We start from the raw sequence: 17,121 nt of genomic DNA on the forward strand, positions 1-17,121 counted from the left end.
TGAGGCAGAGTCTCAAGCTCTCGCCCTTGGTAGAGTGCTGTAGTGTCACAGCTCATAGCAACCTCAAACTCTTGGGCTTAAGTGATTTTCCTGCCTCAGCCTCCCAAGTAGCTGGGACTATACGCGCCCACTACAACTTCTGGCTATTTTGTTGTTGTTGTTGCAGTTGTCACTGTTGTTTAGCTGGCCTGGGTCGGGTCTGAACCCCCCGCCCTCGGTGTATGTGGCTGGCACTGTCACAGCTGTGGTATGAGTGCAGAGCCCCATGCTTTGTTTTGACGTTCTTCCTACTGACCTCCCTGACCATTTCTGCTCTTTTCTTTATCTCCTTTTTTTCCCTGGCCAAAGTGGTTTAGCCAGGAAACTAAACTCAGTTCCTTGCTCTCTGCTTTTCTTTTCTCTTCTCTACCTTCTCCTCTTCTGGGAACTTCCAAATCTCTATCTGAAGCTTTGGTAAGTCTACTCTAGTCTCCTATATCCTGTGAGTTACTGTTACCACCTCCTGTTGGTTACTTCATCCAAAACATCTTCTTACATTCCTTTTGGTCCAATTATAAGCACGCTAATCTTGTCATTGCCCCATACATAAAAATACTGCGTAGCCTTCCAGTTGGTTTTCTGGCCTTCAGTTTTCCTTTTCCTAATGTATCCCATACAGTGCCATTAAAACTTCTCAGGATACCACTTTCACAATGTCATCCCTCTGTGGAAAAATTCTCTGCCTGTAAGATCCAACTTGCATTTTTCTTTTATAATCACAGTTCATCTATTCAGCTGAATTTTTCTCACTAGAGTTCTAGTCACATGGTTTTTCTTTCTGCCCCTCATTCTACCTTTAAGTCTTTACTGCCCTTATTTCCACCTTCAGGCTCTTACTGTGACTCCAGCCCCTTCAAACACTCTTTTATCCTTTAGAAAACTGCTTATGTTCAACTTAAGTATCTTCCTTCATTCCAATTTACTATGCTATTTGCTGTCTGAAAATTTCAAATGCAGTCACCATATATTGTACATTTAGTATAACTTTAAACAATATATGCATACATAGTCATTGATAAAGATATTGTAGGTGTTTAATAAGACAAAAATAATAAGTTTATGCTTAGTGAGCTCTTTCTGTGAGGAAACTGGCATAATTAGTTCCACATAATAACAGATATAATCTACTTAATCACTCTATGAGCAGGAACAAGATTAATCCCAATTTACAGATGAGGGATAACGTAGAGAAATTAAGTAATTTGGCCAAGTATATAAAATTATAAGTTAAAAATTATTTGAATACAAAATATACAAAACAGTTAAACAAATCACTCTCCAACAAAGTTTTTGCCAGTGTATCTTTAATGCTAAATTAGCAAGTAATGTATTAATGACATTTACTGTATGTGTTAGTAAGACATGCTGTAGGTTGTATTGATATTACTGTTTTTTTGTGGATGAAAAATGGTTGAATATGAGCAATTTCTTTTGGTTCAACCTGATCGTTTTTTAGTTTAAATGTTACTCCGTGCTAGAACCCAAAGGAGATACGTCTCACAGAGAGGAAGCCATACTTACTGAGAAGCGAGGCGAGGCCGGCGCAGGGATATGGTCTGGCTGTATTTCCATGATCGATTTTTCTGGCGATTTCGTACCCCATCTTCCTGGTCCATCATCTGCTCTAGGAGTGTCTGATCATCTGCATTCAGAGGGGCCACAGAGATGTCCCGCACAGCACGGAATTCACCACAGTTATTCAGATGTTCATTTTCCAGGCGAAAGAAGTTCCACACAAATCGCCTTAGCAAAATGGAGTAGATCAAACAAATTACTTATAAAATTTTAATATACTGTTACTACCTGTAAACCTTCCAGAATATTAAGTTTCTACTTATGGAAACAAAAACAAAGAATTAAAGGCTAGAATGTTAAAATAAAATAGGAAAAGATGGTGTAGAGGTGGGAGAAAGGGAAATAAGAGTGAACTATACAAAAGGGAGGGTCTCAGAGAATGCAGTTTTAGAGTATCCATTCTTTTACTTTATTCAACAAATACTGAACACCTACTCTAAGGCAGGAAAAGGCATGGAACAAGACAAAGTCTCTGCTATTATAAGGTGTAATTTCCAGAGACAAATAACAAGCAAGAAAATAATCAATTGGTTAAGGATAAGCAGCTGGAAGAGAATAAAGAGGACAAGGAGGATGAGAATGCCATCTGAAGACTGATTAGGGAAGCTTCTCTGAGGAGATGGCAGCCAGCAAAGACCGGGATGACACAACACAGCAAGTCAGGGAATAACCTTAGAGAAGTGTCCCAGGCAGAGGAAATGGCACGTATAAAAAGCCCCAAGCTGGAAAGGCCTTTGGTGTACTGAAATAACGAGCAAGGTCAGTGGGGCTAGTCCAGGAAATAAAGATAGAAAAGGTAGAAAAGGGCTCGTCTATAGAGAACCTTATGAACTATAGCAAGGGGGTTACATTTTAGATCTGATGGAAAACAATGAGAGTTCTGAGCAGGAGAATAAAGTGATTTGTTCTAAAAAGATCATTCTACCTGCTGAAAGGTGACGAGCTCACAGGATGACAAGACAGCTGAAGAAAAACCAATTAGAAGGTTGTTGCAGCCTGATGCAGGATGTGAGTGTTAGGGTTTTGGGTCTGAGGGAATGGTGACACCATTTGCTAAGACTGGAGAAGCAGGGTTGGTTGCTCCTGTTAGGCTAGAGCAACTCATTAGATATCCAAGTGAAGAATTCAATAGATGGACAGACAAGAGTCTGCACTTCAAGGGAAGATTTAGGGCTGGAGACAGCTTAAGGACAATATTTCAAAACACTGGCTTAGGAATAACATTACTGTAGGAAAGAAAAAAGCAAAGGATTAAACCCTGAAACACTCTAACACTCATAGTTTGGGAAGAGAAAGAAGAACCAGCCAAGGAGTGGAGTAGAAATAGCTAGAAAGACAGTGGAATGTAATTTCTGAGAAGTGAAGAAAGTATTTGCTGAAAAGTAAGGTAAGTACAAAAAACTGACCATGGGATGTAGCAAAATAGACAGGCAGTATGATCTAAAAGCATAGACTCTATTGTATACACTTCAGAATAGCTGGAAAAGAGGCTGGGACAGTGGCTCACACCTATAATCATAGCACTCTGGGAGGCCAAGGTGGGGGGATTCCGTGTGTTCGTCAGTTCAAGACCAGCCTGAGCAAGAGCAAGACCCCATCTCTATGAAAAATAGAAAAACGTGCTGGGCATTAAGGCATGCGCTTCCAGTCCCGGCTACTACGGAGGCTGAGGCAGGAGGATCGCTTGAGCCCAGGAGTTCAAGGTTATCGTGAGCCTCCATACTCTAGCTGTCTAGAAGAGACTCAGTTTCAAAAAAAGAATAGCTAGATAAGAATTTGAATGGTTCTAGTATAAAGAGAAGGCAAATATTTAAAGTGATGGATAGTCATCACTGATTTGGATCATATACTAATTTAGTCTTTACAAATTATATGAGTATATTAAATTATCACATGTGCCCTGAAACTATGTATATCTAAAAAAAGAGGCTACAGAAGTAGAGTTGTACATTTACAGAAATGTGGCCTATCAAAAAAGGCCAGGTGGATTAACGGCCTAAACAGGAATAGCAAAATAGAATCTGCAGGATTGATAAGATAATTTTATAAAACAGTGACAGGGAAGGATTGTCAAAATAAAATATGAGTGGTAAAAACCACAAAGAAAAAGATCAGTACATTTTTTTCACAATAAAATTTAAAACATAATAAAATTTGTCTTCGTAGATGATGTTAAAAGACCGGTTCCAGACTGAGAAAAAAATTTTCAACAGTCAACAAAAAATTATTACACCAAATATGCAAAAATTTCCTATATTACAGCTTGAAAAATATTCATTTTTTTCTTTATGGATATCCAACTGAGTCAATATCATTTCTTAAAGGGTCTTTTTATTTTTCCACTATTACGTAGCAACTTAAGTCATAAATCAGACAGTGCTGACACACGTGTGGATTTGTTTCTGGAGCCCTTGTTTGGTTCCAGTGTCGATTCTTTCACCAATATCGAATCTTACTGTGTCTGTACAATTAGTCTACAAATCTAAGTCTGATCTAAGTCTTTTAATTTTGTTCTTTTCAGGATAGTTTAGGTCATTCTTGACCCTTTTGTTTCCATATAAATTATAGAACTAGCTAGTCAATTTTCTCATATATACACCTCTTCAATTAGATTTGTTTCTAGGTATATTATATCTGATATATTCTGATGCCACTTAAAATGAATATGGCTTTTAAAATTTCTTTTTGTGACTGCTATGACTTAATAAACAACATATTTATATTGACCTCATGCACAGGGACACTTTGACATTCAATTATTCATTATAAATCTACTGAATTTTCTGCATGTATACAAGTCATAATATATAATTATTATAGTTTATAACAGCATAATAATTGTAATTTTGCTTTTCTTTTCCAATTCTGTATTTTCTTTTCCTCACTAGCTATACTTGCAGCACAGTGCTAAATATAAGTAGTGAAAGCATACATACTTGTCTCATTCTGGATCTCAAGGGAAAGCTTGCAGTGTTTTATTGTTAAATATGATCTTGATCATTTTGTAGAAAACATTCTTTTCATGAATAAGTATTGACTTTTATCAATGGCGTTTTCTATATATTTCCCCCCTTTATTCTGCTAATGTGGTAAGTTTAAATAGATTGATTTTGAATATTAAATCTTATATTCCTAGAATGAACCTAATTTGTGACGTATTATCTGTTTTTTTTTTTTTGCAGTTTTTGGCCAGGGCTGGGTTTGAACCCACTACCTCTGGCATATGGGGCCAGCGCCCTACTCCTCTGAGCCAGAGGTGCCACCCATATTATCCTTTTTATATATTGTTGGATGCATTAATTATTTTCTTCAGCATTTTTACAACTCTGTACATAGGACAGATTAGTCTTTATTGGAATGTCATGGTAGTTTAGATAGCAAAAGTCATGCTGGCCACATAAAACAAATTAGGAAGTAGTCCTTTTTTTACTCATTCTCCCTGGAAGAGTTTTGTGTAAAATTGGTAATACTACTTTCTCAAATATTTAGAAGAATTCTCTTGGCATGGAGTTTTCTTTATGGAAAGTATTTTAACATGAATTTAACTTCTTTAATAGATATAAGCTTATCAAAGTTTTATTTTTCTTTATTGGTTCTGGTAAACAATACATTTTGAGGAATTTGTTCATTTATCTAAAATTTTTTTTTGAGACAGAGTCTCACTTTGTCACCCTCACTCAAGTGCTATAGCGTCATAGCTCAAAGCAACCTCAAACTCTTGGCCTCAAGTGATTCTTTTGCCTCAGCCTTCTAAGTAGCTGAGACTATAGGCAACTGCCACATGCCTGGCTAGGGTTTTGCTCTTGCTCAGGCTGGTCTCAAACTCCTGAGCTCAAGCAATCCACCTGCCTCAGCCTTCAAGAGTGCTAGGATTACAGGTATGAGCCACTGTGCCCCGGCCATTTATCTAAATTTTTAAATCTATTGGCATCAAGCTGCTTGTTACCTTCTCTTTAAAAAAAAAAAATTAGAAATGGGGTTGTTTGTTCTTTTGTTACTGAATTTGAGTTCTCTGTGGAGTCTAGTTATCAGACCTTTGTTAGAATCATAATGTGCAAAAATTTCCCATTCCAAAGGCTGTCTGTTTGCTTTACTTGTAGTGCCCTTAGCTGTATAGAAGCTTTTTAGTTTCATCAGATCCCAGTAAGACATTTTTGGTGTTACTTCAATTGCCAGGGGGTCCTCCTCAAAAAATATTTTCCTAAGCCAATATCTTCAAGTGTGCAAATCAAAACCACTTTGAGATATCACCTAACTCCAGTAAGATTAGCCTAAATCAGAAAATCCCCAAACTGCAGATACTGGCATGGATATGGAAAGAAAGAAACACTTCTATACTGCTGGTGGGACTGCAAACTAATACAGGCTTTTTGGAAAGAAGTATGGAGAATTCTCAAGGAACTAAAAGTTGACCTACTATTTGATCCTGTGATTCTATTACTACGTATCTACCCAGATGAACAAAAATCACTTTACAACAAAGACATGTGCACCAAAATGTTTATTGCAGCCCAATTCATAATTGCTAAGTCATGGAAGCAACCCAAATGCCCATCAACCCATGAACAGATTAACAAATTATGGTATATGTATACCATGGAATACTATGCAGCCATAAAAAGATGGAGACTTTACATCTTTTATGTTTACCTGGATGGAGCTGGAACATATTCTTCTTAGTAAAGTAACTCAAGATGGGGAAAAAGTATCCAATTTACTCAATACTATTATGAAACCAATATATATTTGCTTACACATTCACATGAATGATAAAACATAAATGTAGTCCACAAAGAAAGAGAAGAGAAAAGGGAGAGGGGAGGGTGAGCAGAGGCAGGGTATTTGGTGGGATCTCACCCAATGTGCACAATGCAAGGGCACATTTCAAAATAAGTAAGAGTATATTATAAATTATGTCTCACCACAAAAAACAAGTAAGTGAGGTGACGGTTATGTTAATCAGTTTGATTTAAGCATTCCACATTGTATATCAAATCATCACATTGTACCCAATAAATGTATACAGTTATGATTTAATAAAAGTTAAATTTAAAAAAATATAAAAATACCTTTAGGATTTTTAATAGTCATAATTTGTACCTTCTATCCTTTTTCACTTGTCTTACTTAAGCATTTTATCTTTTTTTTTTTTGGAGACAGAGCCTCAAGCTATCCCCCTGGGTGGAGTGCCATGGCGTCACAGCTCACAGCAACCTCCAACTCCTGGGCTCAAGCCAGTCTCCTGCCTCAGCCTCCCGAGTAGCTGGGACCACAGGCGCCCGCCACAACGCCAGCTATTTTTTGGTTGCAGCTGTCATTGTTTGGTGGGCCTGGGCTGGATTTGAACCCACCACCTTAGGTGTATGTGGCTGGCGCCTTAGCCACTTGAGCCGCAGGCGCCGAGCCTAAGCATTTTATCAATAGCATAAATCTTTTAAAACAACTAACTTTGGCTGTCTTAATTTTCTCTATCTTTGTTTTCTCTTCCATTAATTTTTATGTTTTACATTTCCTTCCTTCTGCTTTCTTCTGGGTTTGATTTGCTATTTTCTAAATTTTTTAATTTCCTGAGCTGTATACTTTTCTGATACATACATCTAAGGTTATACATTTCCCTCTAAGCATAGTTTTAGCTGCATTTTACATTTTCTTTTATCACCTTATCTATTTGATTCTGTTCAAAATCAAAATTTCAAAATTTGGGTGGTGCCTGTGGCTCAAATGAGTAAGGCGTGGGCCCCATATCCCAGAGCTGGCGGGTTCAAACCCAGACCCAGCCAAAAACTGCAAAAAAATAAAAAAAAATTCAAAATTCACATTACAATTTCATCTTTGATGGAGGATTATTAAATGTGTGCTGCTTACTATCCAAACATTTGGGAATTTTTAATTATCTTTTTGTGATTTTAATTCTCTAAAATTTGTTGAGACTTCCTTTTTGGCCCTGTATAGGGTTAATTTTGGTAAATGTTCTATATGCATTTAAAAGAATGTATATTTACCTATCTATTTTTGAGACAGAGTCTCAATCTGTTGCCTAGGCTAGAGTGCCATGACATTACCTAGCTCACAGCAATCTCAAACTCCTGTGCTGAAATGATCCTCCTGCCTCAGCCTCCTGAGTAGCTAGAACTACTGGTGCCCACCACAACACCCGGCTAATTTTTCTATTTTTAGTGGAGATGGAGTCTCACTCTTGCTCAGGTTGTTCTCGAACTCCTAAGTTCAAAGAATCCTTCTGCCTCGGCCTAACAATGTGTATTTAATAGTTATTGGATGAGTTCTATGTATATTAATTAGGCCAAATTATTGGTTAACTACTATTTATCTATTATTGAAGCACTAAAATTGTAAATTCATCTACTTCATAGTAAAGCCAATTTTTGCTTTATAAATTTTTTAGTTATGTTATTAGGTACAGACAAATTTGAATTGGCAATCACAACTGAATGCAAGTTTGGCAAATTTCTTTAGTGCAAAAGTGGCTTCAGTGCTCTGTTTGTCTTGGGGTTTCTAGTCTTACTTAGATTAGGAGCTATCCTGTCAGATTGCTAATGCTTTTAGGGAGATATGAGAAACATTTTATTCATCATTTTTATAGTTTTCAGCGAGAAGGTAAGACTGAAGAACCCAGACTGCCAAATTGAAAAAAATGATTCTCAAAAAATTTTAATTTCTGTTCTAAGCCTTTTTGTCTCCCAGTTTCCACTTATCATCCTTCTAGCAGAACCCAATTTTCAAAAAGCCTATTTATCATCAATAGGCATTTTAATTTGGCAAGAATCAATCTCTAAGTCCTGTAAGTAGGAGTTTCCAGCCCTGAAGCTAATGAGGAGTTTGAAAAAAGCTGGAAAATTTAAGCTTTTCAAGTATAAGTTATAATAAATTCTACTTTGTAAGTAGTAGGTGTATTTTAGGTGAAAAGAATCTTTGAAAAACTTTTCAGTAGTTTGCTTACCGGAAAACCTCAAGGGGAGCAAGGACAGTACCAATGATATCCCCAGAATGAGCCATCGAAGTTGTAGTGGTAATGGAGATTTGGATAGTCCAAGCAAAGCGCAGTATCACATCCTCTATTATGGCACAGTAGTAGTAAGCCTGAGGAATAATAAGCAAATTGAGTACAGTCCCTATCATAACTATTATACATATGCACATCTATCAGTAAGAAGACTCACCCATGTCATACCAATAAGCATAGGTTCAAGAAAAGTTGCATTTTATTTTATTTTCCAGGGAAGTACACATTTTAGTAAGAATTTCCACCAATTTAATTTTTTCTTAAATAGTACAATATTCAAAAAGAAGTTATTACTGAATTTTGTAATCATTTAACAAACATATTTCATTCCCATATTGTATACAAGGCTTTCTTCTAGGCTCTAAAAACAAGCCAGACAAGATCTTTGATCAAGTGAGATTATGTTATATATGTTATAACTTAATAGCTAGTATAGAAAAAGGAAAAAGGGAGGGGAGGGAAGGGGGACGGATGGGTGAAGGGAGGGTGATTGGTGAGATCACGCCTATGGTTCATCTTATAAGGGTACATGTGAATCTTTCTAAATGTAGAATATAAATAAATGTCTTAACACAATAACTAAGAAAATGACAGGAAGGCTATGCTAACCAGTTTGATGAAAATATTTCAAACTGTATATAAAAACAGCACACTGTACCCCATGATAGTATTAATGTACACAGCTATGATTCAATAAAAAAAGAAAAAAAAGAAAAAGTTAGCAGATTTATTAACTGTGTTATTTGTACTTTTATTCTCTAACTGCCTTCCCATTCAGTAAATAAAATTAAGTGTGGCTTTCACAAACATGATTGAATTTAAGAAATGTTCTCTTTTTACATAGAAGACAGTACTTAACTAATACTTTCAGGTACTAATATCCATTTAGGAGTACAGTTTTGGCTACACAAAAAGTCTTAAATGCACAAATTGCCAACAGACCAGAACTATAATCTATGAATTTCTTCATTATTAATCTCTAAGAAACTGGCTATTTTTTTAGTTTATTTGAGACAGGGTCTTGCTCTGTTGTTCAGGCTAGAGTAGATCATAGCAACCTCAAACTCCTGGGTCAATCAATCCTCCAGCCTCAGCACCTCCAGTAGCTGCGACTACAGGTGTATACCACCATGCCCAGCTAATTTTTCTATTTTTTGTAGAGATGGGGTCTCACTCTTGTTCTCGCTGGTCACAAACTCTGGGCCTTAAGCAATCCTGCCTCAGATTCCCAGAGCTAGGATTACAGGCTTGAGCCACTGTGCCCCGTCAAAACTGGCTCTTTAAATATATGTATTTAAAGACTGAAGTCTTTTGGAAAACAGAACTGCCATGTATTAAGCCATACTATTTATTTTATCTAAAACAATTTTTTTTCTTTTTTTTTTTTGAGACAGAATCTTAACTGTCACCCTAGGTAGAGTGCTGGCATAGTTCACAGCAACCTCAAACTCTTGGGCTCAAGCAACTCTCTTGCCGCAGTTTTTCATTTTTAGTAGAGATGGGGGTCTCACACTTGCTCAGGCTGGTATCAAACTTGTGAGCTCAAGCAATCCACCAGCCTCGGCCTCCCAGAGTGCTAGGATTACAGGCATTGAGGCACCACACCTGGCCTTACCCAAAATTTTTTTAACAAAGTAATACTAGTCATTGTGAAAAGGCTATTATAAAAAAACCTAGTAGTCTCCTTGCTACTTCCATTCCCTGGAGACAAATGTTTTTAAAATCTGTAGTGATTACACTATTTATGCTCTATATTTAACAGTGTATGTATACTGTTATATCTTGATGACTCAATTCTAGATAATTGCTGATTAAATTTTATGAGGATTATGATGAAGTTTTTAACACATTCATATACTTCCCCATTACCTCTGCCATCCTCCAATATAGTGATAATACAATTTTTAGATAAATCTACAGCTTACACCTTATCAGGCCTAAGTGAAGAACTGCAATTTCATGTCTTTTTTTCTTTTCTTTGAGAGAGTCTCAGTCACCCTGGGTAGAGTGCTGTGGCATCACAGTTCATAGCAATCTCAAACTCCTGGGCTCAATGATCTTGCCTCAGCCTCCCAAGTGCCTGGGATTACAGACACCCACCACAGATCCAGGCTAGTTTTTCTATTTTTTAGTAGATACAGGGTCTTGCTCTTGCTCAGGCTGGTCTCAATCTCCTGAGCTTCAACAATCCACCTGCCTCAGCCTCCCAGACTGCTAGGATTACAGGTATGAGCCACAGAGCCCGGCAATTTCACGTGTCTTTAATGGCTAGTCTTTTTTTTTTTTTTAATTTAATTATTTAATTATTATTACTTTTTTGAGACAGAATCTCACTTTCTTGCCCCCAGTAGAGTGCCGTGGCATTACAGCTCACAGCAACTTCAAACTCTTGAGCTACAGTGATTCTTTTTTTTGAGACAGAGTCTTACTTTATCACCCTCAGTAGAGTGCCATGGTGTCTCACAGCAACCTCCAACTCTTGGGCTCAAGCAAATTCTCTTGCCTCAGCCTCCCAAGTAGCTGGGACTACAGGTGCCTGCCATAACGCCCAGCAGTTTTTTTAGAAAAGAGATTTCACTCTTGCTCAGGCTGGTCTCAAACTCATGAGCTCAGGCAGTCCACCCATCTCAGCCTCCCAGAGTGCTGGGATTACAGGTGTGAGCTACTGAGCTCGGCCTTAACAGCCAGTCTTAAGCTGTCTGCAATGACTGACATAGGAGGTAATGTCACCAAAAATGTGACCATCTTTTGGGAGGAATACACTTACCTTGAGACACAGAAAAGTTAAGTTTGAATACAGAGATGACAAAAATAGTTCTTGACTGAGGTGTGGTGCTCAGTATACTAAGAACTGATGCTAAGGTTCGTGTAGTTGTGTTCTTAACTTTTAATGAGGCCCCACTGGACTCCATACTTTTCAAATGTGATGATTTTTATTCCAATATTTGACTTTGTAAAACTGAAGGGAATGTGGCGATCCAGCAGAACATTTTTTTTTTTATAAATTTGCAAGTTACAATGTAAGAAAGTACATACTTTATTTTCTAGGATTATGAAAATATGAAGATTCTGTTCACTAGTTTTAACAGAAACCAATATGAGGGAGAACAGATTAACATTTATGTAAAGAAACAGTTTATCTAAGCAATCACCATAATAAGAAACAAATGTTAACTCACAGTAGAGCAAAAGCAATAATAAGCAGCCATAAAATACACACAGTTGTGTATATAAGGGCCATTTTTATTTGAGCTTGTGTCTGTCCTTTGATTACTGATTTTCTTTTCAAAAGAAATTTATAAAAATGTCTAATGTCTTACCGTCTAATGTCATTTTGTCTTAATTTTCATAGTGGGGTTATTGCTATATAGTTCAGGTAAAAAAGATCACTGTCAACAAATGCACCCTTTTCCCTTTCATTTGCTCATCTGAAGTTAACCTATGTATCCTTCTTTCTATTCACTCTCCTATTACTTATCTTCAGTCCTCACACTTGAAAAGAGCCCTCCCTACTCACCAACTGAATATTACAAACTTCAGTAGGGTGCCATGGTGTCACAGCTCACAGCACCCTCAAACTCTTGGGCTTACGCGATTCTTCTGCCTCAGCCTCCCAAGTAGCTGGGACTACAGGCACCCACCACAATGACTGGCTGTTTTTTGTTGTAGTTGTCATTGTTGTTTAGCAGACCTGAGCCAGGTTCAAACCCACCAGCCCTAGTGTATGTGGCCGGTGCCCTAACCACTGATCTATGGGTCCTGAGCCAGTATAAAATTTAGTTACCCAATCTATACTTCCCTCTCATCACAGAATTTTAGGACTGAGAAAAGATAAAAGAGATAATACCCTTACCTAGTCTAACACCATTACCTCATAACAAAGAATCCGCTGTATAGTTTGGTTGGCTAAAGTTATAAAGCTAATCAGTGAAAAAACTGGGATTAGAATTCACATGTCAGGATTCCCAGTGCATTGTTTAATTTCTGTCAAGGTCTCATCATATTTATCCTTCAATAAAACATCTGAGCAAAGACAGTTTTCATTTTCTGACTTTTTAATGTATATAGGTAAAATCGTAAGATAATTCCTAAAGAATTCTCTGTATTTTCTGATTGAATTGGCACTTGATTTTTAACAAATACTGGTTGAAACAAATGAAAGAAGCCTTCTTGACACTCAAGCAGAGTCAGGCATTCCCTTTCCTCTGTGCTTTCATGACACTGCTTATTTAGTCAAGTGTTTATTCATTCATTCTGTAAACATGCTGAATAGTGAGGGATATGAACATCTGAATGGATAATTGTAGAACACAATGTGATAACTGCTATAGAAGGGAAGTTTATATAGAGTAAAAAAAGATTAGGATGGATAGCTAATGCTAGGAAAAATAAAGAAAGGCTTCTTAGAAGCAGTAACATTTAAACTAACTTTTAACTAACTTTGAGGCAGTAACATTTAACTTCTTAGAGGCAGTAACATTTAAACTAACTTTTAACTAACTTTGTCTATTACTATAGACAAAGGAGAAAGTAGATGTTTCAGATGCAAGGCATTCCAAGTTCAAAAATAAATCAAGCTGGGTGCAGTGGTTCATGCCTAGCACTCTGGGAGGTTGAGGTGGGTGGGTTGCCTGAGCTTGTGAGTTTGATAGGAGCCTGAGCAAGAGTGAGACCTTGTCTCAACTAAAACTAAAAAAACTAGCCAGGCATTGAGGAGGGCATCTGTAGTCTCAGCTACTCAGCAGGCTGAAGCAAAAGGATCGCTTGAGCCCAAGAGTTTCAGGTTGCTGTGAGCTACGGCACCCTGCACTCTAACCTGGGGCAAGAGTGACACTCGGTCTCAAAAAAAAAAAAAATCATACTACAATTAAATTATTCTTCTATTCTAGTTTTTGCCATTTGTTTATGTATCTGTATCTGTTAGTAGTTTATGGCCTTTTATGAGAACCAGAATTTTATTTTGTATTCCCTACAGTGCCTAGCATATAGTAAACATTTGATACATTTTGGTAATTATTTTTCTAATCATATCAGATTAATATAATCAGAGATTAGGTATGTACTACAAGAAGACATCTAGTGGCACATCTGAGTTTTTCTTTTTAAGTAAGTAAAAATATTCTTTGTACATACTTTTTGTGGGTATACAATCTCTTCCCGGAGGAAAGTGTTTTCTCCAGCATTCTTATCAAACAGACCCCAGTCCATTTTCAGATCCCAAATGAGGGTATAGCAGGAACTGATGACACAAAAGATGATCCACAGGTAAAAGAACACGATGGTGTCTGAGTGGCCTCGTTCTGAAGAAAGAAAGAGAAGGGGATAAGAGAAAATTACTATGCTTAAATAAAATTCTTTGTTAAATAAAACAAATTAAAAACCAGATTCTTTACAGAGCTCCAAAAGAAAGTTTAAGACTTTAAAAAAATCTTAGGAGGATCACTGTCTAACAAAGGTTAAATAATATGATTCCTCTGAGATCCAAAGTAATTATCATTTATTGAATATGTAATATTTATACAAATGTGCACTTGGTGTTTATGGGGAACACATAAAAATCCAAATGATTGCAAAAACAGTTTGACTGTTACAAAAGATGTCATTTTAATTCTTGCCATCAGGTGGCAGCTTAGGGTAAAATATGAAAAAAAAATCTTGAAACACTAACAAAGAGGAATGTGCTGTATTTGCTTCAAGAAATTCTTGGATTATTTTTACTTTAGAACAACATTTCCTTCACACACTTAGATTTTATCAATACTTTTGTGAAAGCAATCAGATAATTCTGAGTCTGGATATAAATGCCAGAAGACAGACTGATGAGGAATTTACTCCTAAGGATACATATAAAAGCAAATTTCTCTTAAGTCACAAAGCAAAGCATGATATTTTTGTTTCTTTTAGAGGATGTTTATTGAAACAAAGGCCTAATTGGAATTTATGCTGGAAGCACCAAAAAGTAACTTTTGGCTTTAAGCTGAAAACTCTGTAAAACACACTAACTCAGAATAATGATTTACAAATGCAGTTATACAACTTAATATTTTTTGCTCTTAAGTGCTTCATATATTCTCTAATGAAATTCTTCTCTGCTAAGTTCCAGAGTCCTCATGATGTTATAGGTATTCTCTAAGTGAAGGATATAGGTATATAACTGTTAATATGGTTCTGAAACTTTCGGAAAAAAAGACACATAACATCTAATTCAAAAAAGTTTAAATTCTAGTCACATTCTCAAAGATGTAGAAAACAAAAGAAATATCATGCATCATTCATAATCCTTCCTATTAAAACAAGCAAATGTTTACCAATCATTTTATAGGGAAGTACAGTATGATTCAAAGGCACCTTTCAGAAATTCATAATCTAGTAAGTATAAAGGACATTTGTTACTGATGATAAATCTGAACTCAAAACGAAGTACACACAAACGCTATGAGAACATCAAAGAGAATGGGAATGTTTCTAAACGGAAAAAACAAGAGAGTAGCATTTGAGTTATTTCTAGAAGGATAAATAAATAGTATTGCTCAAGTCAGGCAGATGAGATAAGATCATGCAAGGCTGAAGGAAGATAATGAGAAGGGATGGGGACAGGAAGGTGAAAGTGTGTCTGAGAAGCTACAAGTAATCTACAACTATCGTAAGTAATATATAGAGGCTCTAAGAGAATTGATATGATTTGAAATGAAGCTGGAAAAGAAATGTTCAGACTGACTGTGGAATGCCTTCTTGGGCCTTAAGATCAGATCTGTGTTTAGAGAAACAACTGGCTGGCAGGTTACTTGCACTGGAATTACTACTTTGCTGGTTAAAAGAGATAAATATCTCAGAGATCCAGTGTTGTGGGAGAGAGTCAGTTCTTATCAGCTCATGAGAGGCAACTGTCAAATTTTCAGAAACGTTGGCAGCTGGCTGTTAAACAATCATTATTAAAAATTAAATTACATAAATTAATAATTAGTTATATGAAACACAAAGGTAAAGGTAAATACTCGAGATTTATCACTTTCTAATTATTTTACTAACCTTTGCTACCTTTGGTTCTCTTGAGGCTATACACATGTATTAGATCTTTATGATGGAAATACTATATAATGCGCTATATAATGCACATCTTCTCCCATTTCCATATTCAGTGTTACCATCGTAGTAGCCTGAAATTGGCTATGGCGGAAATATTTACACCATGGAAATCAGCCTACAAATAAATGCACTCCATCCCCACTCCCGTACCAGCAAGCACATCACTATTTAGCTATTTCTCTGGGGATGTCAGTGGTAGGAATAAGAAAGATATATTTTTTAAATGGCTCGCAGGTGATTCTAGTGAGCAGCCCAGCTCAATATAAACACATTTTCAGGTTTAAACTATTTCCACAAAAATTTTTCATCATCCACAAAAAACTGAGGCTCAGCACTTTGGAAGGCAGAGCTGGGAGGATAGCTTGAGGCCAAAAGTTTGAGACCATCCTGGGTGACATAATGAGACCCCCCATCTGTTCACAAAACGAAAAATTTAGCCAGGCATGGTGCCATGTGCCTATTGTCCTAGCTACTCAGGAGGCTGAGGTGGGAGGACAGGATGGTTTGAGCCCAGGAGTTCTGAGTTTGCAGTGAACTATCTTCATATCACTGCGCTCCAGCCTGGGTGACAGAGACAAGGCCTGTCTCAAAAAAAACAAAGGTAAGACAAGAAAAAGAGAGAGAAAAAGGAAATTGAGCTGAATATTTACACTCCAAACTACATCATATGAATTACCAATTTAAAAGGTCTAACACATTATTTACTTATTATCTAGGTACAGTTGAATGGGTTCTGACAAGTGTTTATTTCATTCTATACAAAGATATAGGGTCTGAGTAGTATCATTCAATAATTAGCATCATGACTGCATTAAAAAGATGCTATAATTCACCTACTACAGTTTGCAAAGAATAAAGCAAATTAGGCAACTTAATAAAATTTACTTTTATATTTACAAAACAAGATCAATCCTAAGAGATTAAAAACAAACACCTATTAATTATATTAGCATCTCTTTTTCAAATTGAATGCTTAATGTGTGCCAGGTACTTTATATATTAGCCTAAATTTAATTTTCTCAACAATAAGCTATCATCTTGTTTGCTAGCAAAATTAGGACATGGGAATAGCGTAGTAATAGATACATCATTAGGAGATAACAAAGTATTTCTCAATTAAGACAAGTTAATATCAAGTCTTATCATTGACAGCTGATTTTCTTCTTTACTAATTACTAAAGAAATAACTGAGAATAAATTAAAATGTAAAAGGAGATGGGAGAGTAAAAAAGTTAACGAAAAAAGGAATTAATAATGAAACTAAAAAATGTGCTAATTTTCTGGTATTTCTCCTAGATTTTAAGTATAAATCTTGTCCTTAGAGCACAATTCTTACAATGGTACAACGGATCAGGGTCTCTCTCTTTCCTAAACCCATATTATTTCTATTACATTTCTAT

The 17,121-nt window shown here is 36.4% G+C and overlaps 1 protein-coding gene across 1 annotated transcript in view; it reads right to left on the minus strand.

The window, feature by feature from the left end:
• XPR1 (xenotropic and polytropic retrovirus receptor 1) overlaps window positions 1–17,121 on the minus strand; it is a 219,434-nt gene that overhangs the window by 2,616 nt on the left and 199,697 nt on the right. The window contains exons 12-14 of the mRNA XM_003785653.3: window positions 13,769–13,935; window positions 8,573–8,712; window positions 1,561–1,782 (exon numbers count right to left, since the gene is read on the minus strand). Coding sequence (XP_003785701.1) covers window positions 1,561–1,782; window positions 8,573–8,712; window positions 13,769–13,935 — 529 coding nt within the window. The remainder of the gene's footprint in view (window positions 1–1,560; window positions 1,783–8,572; window positions 8,713–13,768; window positions 13,936–17,121) is intronic.

This window comes from Otolemur garnettii, unplaced genomic scaffold, assembly GCF_000181295.1.
Source record: "Otolemur garnettii isolate 467f Iridium unplaced genomic scaffold, OtoGar3 scaffold00016, whole genome shotgun sequence".
Lineage (NCBI taxonomy): Eukaryota > Metazoa > Chordata > Mammalia > Primates > Galagidae > Otolemur > Otolemur garnettii.